The sequence below is a fragment of the Amphibalanus amphitrite genome, unplaced genomic scaffold, assembly GCF_019059575.1.
Source record: "Amphibalanus amphitrite isolate SeventyFive unplaced genomic scaffold, NRLGWU_Aamphi_draft 000228F_arrow, whole genome shotgun sequence".
Lineage (NCBI taxonomy): Eukaryota > Metazoa > Arthropoda > Thecostraca > Balanomorpha > Balanidae > Amphibalanus > Amphibalanus amphitrite.
The window spans coordinates 518,503-534,150 of NW_024881723.1; the positions used below are offsets into that span (position 1 = coordinate 518,503).

General features: G+C 48.5%; 1 protein-coding gene and 1 long non-coding RNA gene across 2 annotated transcripts; one reads left to right on the top strand and one right to left on the bottom strand.

Annotated features, from left to right (window-relative positions):
• The first annotated feature begins 6,894 nt into the window (after nt 1–6,894).
• On the top strand, nt 6,895–8,151 carry LOC122385716 (zinc finger protein 512B-like). Its single transcript, XM_043374164.1, has 3 exons — nt 6,895–7,001; nt 7,269–7,336; nt 7,573–8,151. The coding sequence occupies exons 1-3, from the start codon at nt 6,990–6,992 to the stop codon at nt 7,889–7,891; spliced, it is 399 nt and encodes a 132-aa protein (XP_043230099.1). The 5' UTR covers nt 6,895–6,989; the 3' UTR covers nt 7,892–8,151.
• Nucleotides 8,152–11,437: 3,286 nt separating this feature from the next.
• LOC122385698 lies at nt 11,438–12,199 on the bottom strand. The gene is made up of 3 exons (XR_006257250.1): nt 12,084–12,199; nt 11,668–11,774; nt 11,438–11,486 (listed from the first exon to the last, which is right to left on the bottom strand). It is a non-coding gene; the product is annotated as an uncharacterized LOC122385698 (long non-coding RNA).
• Nucleotides 12,200–15,648: the final 3,449 nt, after the last annotated feature.

The window sequence follows — 15,648 nt, forward strand, 5'->3', positions numbered from 1 at the left end:
CAGACTGTTTGTTGCGGACAATATGCATATAAAGCATGACAAATTCACGTTTATTTCGAAACATCCAGTGAAGTCAAACGTGAGGTTAAAAAACAGACGACGTTTGCGGCCTAACTAAAGCTCTTCTCCGAGCTGAGTGAATCATCATTGCGGCTTTATCCATTTTGCCACCCCTTGGGGTAGCACCGCCGAGCATGGCGGTGTTACCCCACTCACAGTCATGGACCGACAACGCCCCGACAGCAAAACAAGCCGGGACGCGATTCTTCTGTAATTCCTTTCTCAACAAAGAGCACTTCATGCCCTCAAATTTAACGTAAAAATAAAGGCATTTTGACTTGAAATGACCACTTACTTGCTGCTCAAACATGCCAAATGATTACAACGATGGTTTGAAATTCACAAAATGGGCAATTGCGATCTCAAAATCAAATAAATCTTAGCGAAACCTACCTCACGCGGCGTCCCGTTTCCGTTCGGACACCGAAATGGAGGGTGTTTACATTTACAATTCAGAGTTTTGCCGATAGAGAGGATGGCGGTGTTTCCCACATGGCGGTGCTACCCCCGCTTCCCCTAGGTATTTAGTATTTACATAAATCCACGGGTGTCCAAGCATCCCCACCGCCCGGCGCGGACAATTTTTTGCACGTGCAGAGCGCACCTTTGGGGTTCACCAGGAGATGGATATTGGATATGCTAAATAAGTAGGTATGCTGGAATGCATTCTGTGTCGCCTGTGTAAATTTGGCACTTTGAGCTTGCCAGCGCTACCCACCCGCCCGCATATGTGACACCAGACACAGAGTGCAACATCAGAAGGTTTGCACGTGCACGGCACGTGCACCGTGTACCCCAGTACGCCTATTTGCACAGCACCTTAAAGCGCGTGTCCAGTAGTGTCAGTGTGGCAAATTTGGTGTGCCTAGCCCTCGCCGGACCTATTGGTTTTCTACATACGCGCCGGCCGAGGGGGGGGGGGGCGGGTACGACCCCCCCTCGCCGTTTCGCCCCTGGTGGAGCCAGCACGTCGCGGAAAAAACGAGCGTGTGCGCCGTTACGAGACGCAGAGATTGGTACCCGATTTTAAGGTCCTAGGTCAACCGGTGACCTCTGAGGTCAGGTCAAGTGCCCCAAGGTACGGTTCAGTTTTTGGTGAATTCTTCGCAAAAAACGGCCGCAGAGCGCCAATTTTGGCAGCATCGTGTTCGTCTCGCTCAGGCGCGTCGAATGATATACTTTTTGTCCGGGTCAGGTCAACTTGGGGTGTTGACCTCAGGTCAAGGTCAGGTCAGCACCCCCAGGTCACGAAGTTGGTCGAAAGAGGTCATGTCGCATATCATTCGATTGGGCAGGTCTTCCTGAGTCCATTGGTGGCTTTCCCGACTCGCTAGCTCAATTTAATCAAGAGTTATTGACGAAAAACTAATATGACCTTGATGACGTCATAAATGACGTCACGCAAGGTCAACATTGCAAAAGTGACGCATCTAACCTTGCAAGGAGTGCATCAAATCACGATTCTGTGTGCTTGAGATAGTTGGAGATCGTTCCCGGCGCCAGAATAGCAGTTTTCATTTTTCCCCATTGACTTATAATGGTGAGGTCACGAAAATGACCTGACCTCATATGACCTTTAGGAAAAATCCAAGATATACAAGTTGTGGGACTCATAATGGATACTAGATCCTGCAAGTTTCATTTCCCTGTGACATCTTCTCTGGCAGTGAGGGCGTTGCGAAGTCGCGACATCTGAAGACCGTGCAGAGGTTCACTTATGATGTCATAGGTCAGTGACCTGAACTGACCCAAAAATGCGGTTGGTGTCAAAAGATCCGGCTTGAATCAAAAGTCAGGTATGCCAAGTTTCAGCTCTGTATCGCCAGCGTGTTCGGAGCTATTGCGAAAAAAACCCTATGGGGCGGACCCGCCCCCCCCTCGGCCGGCGAGGGCTAGGTCAAGGTTTTCCGGAATCGGAGGATGCCTCCTCAAAACATGCTTTTCGCCACTAGCGCGTGCATTCCGCACCCCCTGATGCCGGGCATACCATATGTTAGTGGTCAAACACTGAGACATGTGACCTGTGAGCTTGGCACCTGTGCCGCAGTGCCGACGCACGTGGCCGGCACGCGCCATGTGACACCGGGTGACCTGTGACATGCATCATCACCTGCCTCAAGGCATTACCCGTCGAACGGTACCACCAGCATCTCGATCCGAGCATCCGTTTAGACGCAATTCTAATTGTATTGGCTCGATGACCTTCCAGAGCACGGTTTTTTCGCAACGTAAGATGGCGCCTTGTCAGCTTCACCTGAATGGAGGTGGTTGCGGGTCCAGTTTATTTATACGTCCGTGCTTTGAACACAGCGCGAGAATTGGTAGCTGAAATACTGAGAAAAGTGGTTCGCGCCTGGTTGGCGCACATTCATTACACAGACGATCAACTTAGGGGAAGCCGGGGGAAGCCCGGCATAGTAAGCTGATAAGCTCTTTTTCATTTTTATTGCATACCTTGCGTGCTGACGCTGTACCTATACAATGTTGAAAATCCTGATAGCTAGATGAGTTAATTGGCCTGTTTGCCCAAAAACTCGGCTTTGTGGAAATAGTATAAAGTTGCGAAATTCAAGTTTTAAAAAAGTATTGATTTTTCTGGGTTAACCCTCGACAGTATAGGGGGGGGGGTCGAACAGACCCCCCCCCCCCTCGGTTTTTGGCGAATAACTCGCGTGAAAAAGCGACCGATCGCGACGAAACTTTCAGTACCCTCGCGTTAATCAATTTTACACCTACCCTGAAATTTTCATGACCCTGACCTTAATGCCCTTTGACCTGTGACCTACTTTTCGAGACCATGTTTGGCCTTAATCGCGATTCGGCGTATGTCGGCTCGCATTAGCCGCGCGTTTGTAGTCTTTTCGTGGTTTTAAGCGTTCAAACATGGGATATGATGTTGCTCCCATGCATTAGGGTGCAGGTGTCAAGGTCACCGGAAGGTCAGGTCAGGTTATTGACCTTTGATGACCTCGGTTCACTTTTTCGAGTTTTACATGTTTCTAGGCCAGTTTTTGGAGATGAATTCGAATTAAGCAACCATATGAACATTTACGAAGTAGTTTTGGTGCCTTCGTAACATGTTACGAAGCTGTCAGAGGCGGTTGCCACCTACTACGAATACCCTTACTGGTTGACATGACCTGACCTGACCCGACCTGGCCTAAATGCGTTAAGACATCATCTGTGATCAAAACAAACATGATATTCGTGATCAGCACCCCGAAAAAAAAAACCATAGCAGCCACGCTTTACGACTTTCTAACAGGTCCCGATTTTCCCGACTTTTGGGTCATTGACCTGACCTAGAAGGTCAACCGATGACCTAGGATCTTAAAATTGGGTATCATCGGCTTCCTCTCGTGACGGGCAACACGCTCGTTTTTTTCCGCGAAGCTCTATCTCGATCAGGGGCGAAACGGCAAGGGAGGGTCCAACGGACCCCCCCCCCCCCCTTATACGTTCGCGGCTGGAAAAACACCGAGGGTTAAGCCCGGCATAGGGACAACGCCGGCCACCTCTCCAGCGCTTTACAACGAGTTGATGGAACCTTTATTGTCTTCAAAATATTGACGGAAAGTGAAATATTAAGGTACTGTTTAGCTCTGGACATCTTGGAGTTTATGTCACTTCAGGTATTTTAGCTAGCGTCTACCACATACATACATAGCACGGGTCGATGAAAATCGTGATGCAAAATAGAAAAAAAAATGTGTGTTTTTAGATTCGTTTAAATTTTTTTTCCTTTACCTACATGCATTATATTGCATATCATTCGCTTCGGCTGATCAAGAAGAACACAATGAAACCATTTTTGAAGCTCTAGCTTCATTGTTTGTCAGGTTATCTGCAAAAACGTAGTTTCACCCTAGTTGACCTCAAGTGACATGGCCGTTCTTGTAGCATACAAACATAAGCTTAGTCACATATTGATATAAACTGATAGTGTAACCCAAAGCCGTTAAAATGGAGCGGATGTCTCCCATGTTTTTACAGTAAAAAACAGACAAGCAATCGCCCTTCATCCATAACTGATAGCTATGCGCACTGGAATAGAGCGTCAAGCTGAAGATGCTTTGTCTATGATAACATGGTTATTTTCGAGGTTTAGGGGAGAGTGGGGTGGGTTGTATCAGTTTTTACTCCGAGACCCATAACCTCGTAACTATCCGTGATAAACTCATTATTTCCATACTATCTCCTTCCTTGATTCTTCTGCTTTTTTGTGCAAAGTAACTTTTCCGCTACCTCTACTAGTTTTTCTTCTACGGTCTGCCGAATAGAACAATGTTTTTGATACAACTTGCCCCATGGCTTGGGTGAGTTGTATCACATGGTGGGGTAATTTGTATCACTATTTCACGTTTCAGGGAGTGTGCTTGCTACTGGTTTCGAACATAACAACAACATTAAATGGGGTTAATACAATGTATATGCTCAAAGGCTTCACTTTTATTAGACCAAACTTAGGTCAATCCGAACGAAACATCGAAACGAACGAAACATCAACATCAACAGACTAGACGCAAAAGTGACCCGTTAAGAGCAAAGCAGCCAACACATTGTGCCGAAATGGAACGAGTATTGACTAGCTACCTACAAACGCGAGCCAGGGCTTAGCTTTCGCGATCAAAAGCAACATACCTATACATACATACATGCATACATGTTACAACATACCCCACCCGGCTCTGATACAACATGTACCTCGCCGCCATCTTGGAAAAAAACTTCCTCGTGCTCAAAAACAGCGGACAGCTGGAGAAATCCATTTTCACTCACGCAGCCTTAGAACCTACCCTCACCACCGCTACGGAGATCTTTCAAATTCGTGCACATCTAAATGCCCAAAACACACATTTTCCTGCAACTTATTTTTTTAGAATGACATTAAAAAAACATAAAATCGGCTCTCACCTCGAGACGCGTCCACCCAGCCACACGACAGAACAGGGAAAGGTGGCGTCCGGAAAACCTCGTCGGCTGGTCGTGTCACGAGCGCTATCTATTGGATAAGTTTGGCACAATTCGCCCTGATACAACTTGGACATGATACAACTCACCCCGCTCTCCCCTATCTTTGGGCGAGGTCTAAACCAAACCTACTCAGTATCTATTATCTCATGGAAAACAGGGGTTTAGTGGCATTGCTCTCGGTTAGGGGTAAGCTCGGCCATTCGCCCGGGGTTACCCCAATGTGCTAATTTTATTTTTGCTCTATAACTTTAACCCACTGAACTCTATAATGTGGAATGCGCATCGGCCGCCAAATGGTGTCCAACGGTGCCGCCATGTTGCGCAGACCAGAAAGCGGCCGCCGCCTGTGCTGGGGAATAGGGAATTCGGGACCTCGATTTACGTTTGCGGTCGCTGCATCCGTTACGCTCAAGCTATGTGGACACGGAACCCGGCATCTTACGCAGAATTGAGTGGAGAACAAGATGAAATCCTAAAAAATCCTCAGCTACAAGGAACTAATACGTTAAACCCTTATAAGTCAATGGGGAAATATGAAAATTGCTATTTTGGCGCCGAGAATGATCTGAAACTATCTCAAGCATATAGAATCATGATTTCATGCACTTTTTGCAAGGTTCTATGCTTCATATTTGCATTGTTGCCCTTGCGTGACGTCATCTGTGACGTCACAAGGGTCACAATTTTTCTTCAATAACTCCCGATCAAATTGAGCTAGCGAGTCGGGAAAGCCACCAATGGACTCAGGAAGACCTGCCGAATCAAATGATATGCGACATGACCTCTTTCGACCAACTTCGTGACCTAGGGGTGCTGACCTGACCTTGACCTGAGGTCAACACCCTAAGCTGACCTGACCCGAACAAAAAGTATATCACTCGATGCGCCTGAGCTAGCTGAACACGATGATGCCAAAATCGCGGCTCTACGGCCATTTTTGGCGAAGCTATTTACCAAAAACCGAACCCGTGCCTTAGATCACTTGACCTGACCTCAGAGGTCACCGGTTGACCTGAGACCCTTACAGCGGGTTCCTACCAGTCACTCTGCATTATACTTTGCCGCATACGACCACTTTACCGCTTAATTCTAGTTTAATTAGCGGTGCATTAGCGAGGTGGGTTCAATCAACCCCCTCGGCCGGGGCAAATGTAGGTCAGGCGAGTGAATTTGAGGAATTCTGAAGATACGATCGTGTTCCCCACTCAATTCTGCGTAAGATGCCGGGTTCCGTATCTACGTAACTTGAACGTAACGGATACGGCGGCCGCAAACGTAAATCGAGGTCCCGAATTCCCTATTCCTCAACACAGGCGGCAGCCGGTTTCTGGTCTGCGCAATATGGCCGCCACCGTTAGACACTACGGCCAATAGGGTTGAAGCGGCATTGCTCCCCTGTGCTTTAACCATATACAATTTTTGTTTAGCCTTAACTTTTGTGCTGCGTTGCCTCAGCTGCACCACGCTGCAAGGACAAACAGTTAAGCATTTTATTGTGAATAATTTAGCCGGAAACGGGATGGCCGGGCTTTCCCCACGGCCGGGCTTCTCCCGGCTTCCCCATAAAGCTTACAAAACTCGTTACTGACAGCCCAAGTATTCATAGGAGCTGTGATTAGTTCCGAAAAATTACCGGGCTATGCTAACTCTCCCCAACACAAAATGTTATAATCGATGAGTTTTCATCCGCACGAACAACACAAGAGTTTCTTAGCACATATGACTAGAAAAGTTGTGCATTTGGGTTTGGGCTATGAGCCGACAATATCCTTTTAATCCTCTAGTTTTGTCTTTGCCGCGCGCCGCAGCGGCCGGCCGAGTCGTCAGCCGTGTGTGTACCTATGTGTGACCTTGCACTGCCGAGGACAGCAGGCCCGTCGCGGCCGGCCGCTATAAAGGCCGCCGCCGGCCGTCCACCGACACAGTATCGCTCACCTCACCTCTCCACTCACATCATGAAGCTGCTGGTAAGCGGCTAAATGCACTGTAGTGACAAAGTATCGTCCGAAAAGATTACAATTAACTTTCGGCTTTCGTCTTTGCCAACTTCTTTGCCATTTCTATAGGAAAATATGTAAAGAATGGTGGTGAAAGAATGTGTTAGCATATCGCTTCCATCATTAATTTTCAACACTAAAACCAGCAATGCGTGCACCATTGCGACTGTTTCCATAGCACGCTACCACCAGCCAGAATGCCCTGCAGCTTTCGCTGACGGTCGCCGCCCGTTTCAGGCGCTGCTGGTTGTCGTCGTCGCTGCCGCCGCAGTGGCCGAGGCCGACGGAGGATATGGCCACCAGACGTGAGTACCCAGCGCTCAGACGCGCCACTCCGTGTAGCTCTGTGTCAGCTGTGTACACTGGCCGAACACCGGTACAGAGGTGCCGGCCGCGGCGGTCGTCCGGTGCTCCCCGCACCCGCTCACAGCCGCCCACAGATGGCCGGCGCCCGTGTCTGGCCGTTCGTCCGATATACTCACACCCGTACCGGCGTACCCTGCCCCGAGTGTGACCCGAGCCCCGGCGCCGCTGTCCGCAGACACTACCCGGTCAAGACGATCGTCAAACACCGCCGCTACCCGGTGGTGAAGCACCAGCCGTACCCGGTGGTGCGCCGCGTGCCCGTCTACAAGCCCGTCCACAAGACGGTCGTCAAGCACGTGCCCCAGCCGTACCCGGTCGTCAAACACGTGCCCGTCGTCAAGCACGTGCCCGTGGTCAAGGAGGTGCCCGTGGTGAAGCACGTGCCGGTCGTGAGGCGCGTGCCCGTGGTGCAGCACAAGTACCATGTCAGGAAGGTGCCCGTGCACGTTCCCGTCTATGTGCAGAAGCCCTCTTACGGCTACGGCCACCATTAAACTTCCGGCATCTATAAATTAATCCATTTCTCCTTCCTGCACTGCCGCGCTGTGGTCTGGTGTCTTCCGACCGCGCCCACCCACAGAAACCCTCATCCGGCCCCTGGGCGGCGCCCTCCCGGCTCTCGGGGTGCTGCAGACCATGTCCGCCGCACTGGAGCGTCTGTCTATGCCGCGCTGTGTTACCGCCCATGTGTTGTGAACTGCCTGTGTATGCTGCGATAGCACCCCTGTGCTGTCAAATATACAGTATATATCGTGTCGAGAGGCTTTGAGAGCAGTGGGAGGCGCATTTATGAAAAGGGCAATGGCTAATAGGGGCATACACGGTACTTTGAAGGCTGAATGCACTTGCACACATACTCAAATCACTGACTAGTGATGTCAATTACGGAAAATTGGAATGCCGATACCAAACCAAATACCAATCAAAACCACGGGAAAATACCGAAACCAAACCAACTTGAGAAAATGAGGGAAATACCAACTTTTTACCGATTTCTTAGCCTCTTATACATTAGTGAGGGTTTATGATACCAACAAAATACCAAACACATTACGATTGAAATACCAAATACCAAGTTGGTATCGGTTTGGTATCGGTATACCAAAAAGTTGGTATCCGATTGACATCTCTATCACTGACGGTCAAATCTCAACTCGCTGGAAAGAGGCTTCCTTTGAGCTGGGACCGTACTAGTCTAAGATGGGGCCATGGACGCTGTCATTTGACTCTTTTCAGTCTGCTAAATAGGCCGTGCACTGCAAGATCTTTTCAAGGATTCTTATTTAACATACGGCGGCGGCGCTAATGAGTATATGATATTTGAAGACTCAGAAAATACAAGTTCTTTTCTCGATGGTAAATGTCTGCATCTCGAATGCAAATGTTTTTAGTTTTTACTGAAGAAAAATTTCAAACATAGATTGAAGATCTTTAAATTGAGTAGCACTTAGTCTTACGAACAAACTAATATAAGAGACGGACTTATTCTTGAAGCATTCCAAGGAGCATTGGTCGTCTCGAATCATCGATTGTATGTTTCCATACTCAGAACTCACACAGGCGTCTCTTTTTACTTTATTGGTGAGGCTTTAATAGTAAATTTGGGATGCCTAAGTCATGTCTACGATGCAAGGTAATAGGGCTAATGCAAAAATTTCGAAATTTTCTACATACCTATAGGTAGGGCTTGAACCCTACCCCGCCATACATTATACATAAAACGTCACACATGTATACGTAGCTCGCGCATGATCGGGGGGGGGGGTCTATAGAGCCCTCCTCCTCATGCTTTTCTGCAATATCTTCCAAACCGCTGGGCGTATTGACACGAAACTTTCGGGATCAATTTGACACCTTGTGTCTGAAGAAAAACATCGATAGGACTAGGTACCATAAGTCGGCCGGAAATGATTTAAACTGACTTAAAATTTCATTGACCTAGCTTGACCTAGCCTTTACCTGAAAGTTGAAACATAGGTATGAAATACAAGCTCGGTACACTTAGGATATTCAGCACAAATTTGCAAGTGTATAAACCCAAATTGAGCACGATGTACCTTTTCAAGCGACGGCCAGAGCCTAAAGTGTGAACATGCACAAATGTTAAGAATGTTTACTTTGCCCTGACCTGTGACGTCATCGGTGCCCTATGCGCCAATGACATTAGACTTAGTTCAACAGCTTTCCAGGGTTATCGAGCGCCTTTCGAATTTTGATAATTGGACTAGTGGTTTGGGAGGTAAGAAGGGCTCCGTAGAGCCCCCTTCCCCTCCCCCCCCCCAAGTCACTCGTGTTATGGAATATACCCCAATCATGCGCGGGTTAAACAAGGAACCACGCATCAAATCTTTTTACTGGCCTGCTGCAACAGACAACCGCTGCAAGTTATGAATTCCAACATATGAATACCTTTATATCGCTGACCGACGACCGGCCAGAAATGATAACATCACTCATACTGTGTGGCATCAGGCGTGGTTGCACAGAATTAATGGCTTACGCTGCACACTTGAAATGAATTGCCTTTTCCTCATTCGTAAACGGTACCGAGGTTGCGCTGTTATTCAGATTATTTGCCAATATTATGCATGGATATGGATATGTATTGTCTTTTTTCTAAGATGGTGTGATAACCAGAATCTGCACTCTACCGTAGTGCGTAGCTATTCTTTTGAAGCTAGCGAACTTTTGTGTAGTGTGCATTTTCACTTTACGTAGCTTCTTTGTGTTATTTTGCATAACTGCACTTTGCAATTGAAGTTGACTTTAAATAGCTCGAAAATTTTTACTTTTTTGGCTATTTCAAAGTGATAGGCCTTAATAATTATGATAACCAGTGGTGAGAGGCCTTACATAAATATGAAAGCATGTTTTATTAATGTATGTATATGTCATTATCAATATTTTTAGACGAATAGTTTTAATCAGCATAAAATGGCTAGCGAATGAAAGGCTGTCTTCAAAAAATGTTTCAATACAAGATAAATGAAAATACTTATGCAAATATACCTACCTTGCAAATCGGCATCCGCGTTTTGTGTGATTTACGTCGTTTAGTATGCCTACGCCCTACAGTACGTCATGCACTGATCTGCCCATAGCGCACTTGTTTGTGGGAAAAAGCGTTTGGTCTCACACAGATCCAAGTGAGGTATCGGTGCCCGTGAGTTGAGTGTCTCATGCTTCCGTGGTTTGTGTGGTGAGTTTTTCGAATGGTCAGACGCCTAACACTGCTCTGATGGGCGCCGAGCCGGACCGGCGACGCGAGTCGGACCTACGCGGGAGTCCCGCCCTGGCCGTGTCGTATGTGCCCTGTCCCGGACTGTGCATCCCGGTTTGCGTCCCGTGAGACAGCCGACATCGCACGGTAAGTGTCTGGAATGACAGCCCCTGCGTCCGACCACCAGCCCCGGCCTGATTGACGCATATATGAGATAACTACAGTGATGGCGCTTCGATAGCAATGTTCCCTGTCGACTGTAAGTCAGCAACAGCGTGGCAAGTACAGACAAAGTCGTGCATCACATAGAGTCGGTGTATTCAGTGCATACGTCGTATACAAACGTACACCACAGTTGACACATTGCAGATGGAGCAGGCAGTGACCAGTCGGGGTACGGCAACATGGCTCGCAGGCCACAGGCCATCAGACATGGGGCTCGGCGCTGATTGGCCACATGAAATATAAATATCACACAGCGCGGATGCAGACGGAGGGATGATAGCTGCAGGGGAAGTTTGCGGCTGCAGCCGGCTCAGTGGTGGCCGTACCCGCCGTGGCCGTGGCCGTACTTGGGCTTCTCGACGTAGACGGGCACCTTGACGGGCACCTTCTCCTCGCGGTAGTGGTGCTTCACCACCGGGTAGTGCTTCACCACCTCCACGTGCTTCACCACCGGCACGTGCTTCACCACTGGCACGTGCTTGACGACGGGCACGTGCTTGACGACCTGGTACGGCTGGGGCACCTTCTTGTAGACGGTGTTGTAGACTGGACGGTAGACGGGCACCGGCTTAATGACCTCGTAGGGCACGCGTTTCACCACTGGGTACGGGTGATGTTTGACCACGGTGCGCACCGGCTGATACCTGGGGAAAACAACACAGGGGTTAAATGGCGGCACATTCTTGCTTTGGAGAACACAACGCCGAAAATATCAGACATTTTGCACCTTATGCGAGAAGCGACTGCTTGAAAAGAATTCACCCATGTCAGGCGAATATTTAGTGACAGCCGTGCACTGCAGTGATGGCAGGGAGGTGGAATTACCCGATGTGCTCCGTCTGGTAGCCGCCGTAGCCTCCCCCGTGGTGTCCGCGCCGGCCACCGCCCAGGCCGAACGCCTGCGTCGAGGCTACCACGGCCAACAGCACAGCCTGGCGAACACGGCACTCGGATCAGATCGACGACACTTGGCAGTTTGCAAATGTGAGGCACCCTATACTCGTCACTCGAGTCTAGAGGTGACGTACCGCTTAGACATGTGCATAACGTCTATGCAGAATCTTATTTATTTTGCTTTGATTTTATAGCTGAAGACCCTGTGAGCTATGACAAAAAAGCCTCAAACTATTTGATTTTAACATGGTTATTCACATAGTTGTCTTGATTACTCGCAAAAACTGATAAAAAGCTAAAATAATTAGATGACCTAGAAGTAGGTCACAGTAAGCAGTGCCGCTTACCAGCAGCTTCATGATGTGAGTGGAGAGGTGAGGTGAGCGATACTGTGTCGGTGGACGGCCGGCGGCGGCCTTTATAGCGGCCGGCCGCGACGGGCCTGCTGTCCTCGGCACTGCAAGGTCACATACACACACACGGCTGACGAATCGGCCGGCCGCTGCGGCGCGCGGCAAAGACGAAACTAGCGGATTAAAAGGATATTGTCGGCTCATAGCCCAAAATCAAATGCACAGCTTTTCTAATCACATATGCCAAGGATTATGCTTGAGTTGTTACTTTTTAGCATGCATTACAATTCATCGACGATAGGTAGATAATAGCCGTTTTCACGACGGCCATCTGGTACACATTTGGTGCACATTTGGTGCAGATTAGGTGCAGATTTCGTCAAATTAGGCTCAGTGTGTCTCTTAGTAGCTATCAGCTAGAGTTGCACTAATTGCTTATATGCCTGCTTTGTCATAATATCAGAAAGTATCATCGATTAAAATACTGAAATAAATGCATAAGATAAAGATTTTTGCTGTAAAAGAGATTAGGTGCAGATTTGGTCAAATTAGGTGCATTCGCCGGGTAGTCCGTCATGAAAACGGCTATTATGTGTTGGGGAGGATGGGTATTGGCGGGTAGTTTTTTCAGGTCACCACACCTTCTACCTACTTCGGTTGCCATTAACGGATTTTTGCAAGCTTTACTTTGTATGCATTTCAGCGCTTTTATGAGAGACAAAGCTAAGTAAGTTAAATAGCTTGCTCTAGGGACCGGATGTAATTTTTAGTCGGCATGATGTGATGAGTGATGAAAGTGGGTTTAGGGGCACCGACCATCAGCGCAGCCGGCAGTGCCCCAACAGTCGGGTCACTAAACTTACGGGCAAAACAAGCGTTCAGACAGTTGGCACGCTCCCCTAGTTATATAGACGGTCATCACGTTCCAAGACCGGAGACACTTGTGATGACGACTTAATAGCTAAAACAAACTACCAGTAACGTTTGGGGTTGTCTTTAAAGTCGTCAACAAGACTCAGGAGGTACTGACGGTATATCGTGGCTACTACCGATTTAAACTCTGCCCCCGCGGCAAAAAAAAACTGATGTAGGTTCTCCAAGGATGGATCCACTTTTTTACGGCGAAAGGCTTGTCCCTTTTTACGAAGGAGATCCCTGACTGACCAGTCAAACCAAGGTGGATGCTTAGTCTTCAGTTCTACAGTCGGGATGTGATCGAAAATGGCAGCCAGAACAGACCCGTAAAACATTGAAGCAGCACCATCTACGTCGCATCCACGCAAACAGCTTCACGGCAAAAGACGCAGAGTACCTACCTAAGTAGTGCGGAGACCTTCAAAGCCCGCCTGCTTGTAGTTGTAGGCTCTCGTTCTGGATACGCGCGCAGTGCGACAACAGCTCACAGATAATCACGTCACTACCACTCGGTGATCTGAGTCAAAAATGCCATCGACTGGCTCCGAGACTGCAGCCGCACCGTGTGTGAGAGCCAAGTCCAAGATATTGTCACTGCACGTGGGGTACATCACTGACTGTTGCACGTCACATTCAGTCAGAATATCGAGGACAGTTATTGCACGAGTGGTGCGTCTAAGTACACAAGGCCAATCGCCGCGAACCCCAGGAACTGGCAGCCCTAATCGTCACTAACAGCGCCATCCGGGAGACACAATCTAGGCAAGAACACCTATTCAATCTTCTGCGTCCGCGCCTGGAAACAAGCAGGCGGCGAAATGCAGTCTGCCAGCTCACCTGTCGCAGCTGCCTCCCGCCCGCTTAGCCCGCTCAGTTAAACTGCCGCGATTGTGGACGGGGAGTCAATGCATCGCCGCTGACCAGCGGGATGGGTGAGTGACAAGCAGGTGGGTGGGTGGGCAGGCTGGGGCTGGGGTTGTTCTACGGAAGTAGAACAACATACGGTTGAAGTAGTGTCCGTGATTTGACGTGAGTGAATGTAGTTTAGATCAGTAACCGCGGATACAGATTCTGAGCAGTAATCGCTACGTTATTTGATAATGTGGATCGCTCTTGAACGTACAGTGCAATGCACACTTAGGCGGTACTTGTGCTGTTTTGACTCTGGTGTCTGTCGGTGTGTGGTGCGTCTGAGTCTCCCGTGCTGTTGGCGTGCGCTGCGTCTGAGTCTCTAGTGCTGTTGGTCTGTGTTGCGTCGAGGTCTCTAGTGCTGTTGGCATGTGCTGCGTCTGAGTCTCCCTGTTGGCGTGTGCTGCGTCGGAGTCTCTAGTGTTGTTGTTCTGTGTTGCGTCGGAGTCTCTAGTGTTGTTGGTCTGTGTTGCGTCGAGGTCTCTAGTGCTGTTGGCGTGTGCTGCTTTGAGTCTCTAGTGCTGTTGGCGTGTGTTGCGTCGAGGTCTCTAGTTCTGTTGGTCTGTGTTGCGTCGAGGTCTCTAGTGCTGTTGGCGTGTGCTGCGTTTGAGTCTCTAGTGCTGTTGGCGCGTGTTGCGTCGAGGTCTCTAGTTCTGTTGGTCTGTGTTGCGTCGAGGTCTCTAGTGCTGTTGGCGTGTGCTGCGTTTGAGTCTCTAGTGCTGTTGGCGTGTGTTGCGTCGAGGTCTCTAGTTCTGTTGGTCTGTGTTGCGTCGAGGTCTCTAGTGCTTTTGGCGTGTGCTGCGTTTGAGTCTCTAGTGCTGTTGGCGTGTGCTGCATTGGAGTTTCTAGTGCTGTTGGGCTGTGCTGCGTCTGAGTCTCTTATATATGTGCCTTTGGTGTGTGCTGCGTCGGAGTCTCTGGTATTGTTGGCGTGTGCTGCGTCGGAGTCTCTGGTATTGTTGGCGTGTGCTGCGTTGAAGTCTCTGGTGTTGTTGGCGTGTGCTACGTTGAAGTATCTCGTACTGCTGCGTGCTGTGTATGAGTCTCTCGTGCTGTTGTTTTGTGCTGCGTTTGAGTTTCATGTAGGTACTGTTGCTTTGTTAACAAATGTAATTTTCGAGAGTTAATACACTTTCAACTCGGCAGCGTTTGCCACCGCATGTAGGGGAAGGAGGGTGAATTGCGCCACCTTAAGGAAAAACGCTAATTGTAAGAAAACTGCTGGAAATATAAGCATGCACTTGTAGTCATTTCAAAGAGGAACTCATTGGCTACGATTTAAGAGTCTTCCGATCAATTAAGAATGTTTCGTTTGCTTCTGACAGCTGCTTTTTCAGAAACATGCAAAAGGGCGCATTTGCCAACAACTGCTGTAAATTGCGCCAGGGGGATGGCGCAATTAGAACTTAAATGCGCCCTATACTTTAGCATGGCTAAGCGAATGAGACGAAATGCATACACTCCGGCAGTCTAATGTCATTGCGGCTTACTTTAACATTCATAATGTTATTCACGCTGGTTGAATAATAAATGTAGGTGTAAATCGCGATGTTTTTTTGCCCAGGTAGATAACTTTACGTGTGTCCGTATGCTTGTAAAAGTGCAACGAAAACGTTTACTGTAACCGACTAGATTTATGTGAACGTATGCGCCTATATACGGTTACATTTTCAATCGTATCTCTCAAAATTGATAATTCTTATCGCTTCGACAGCTTTATGACATCAGTTTTTAC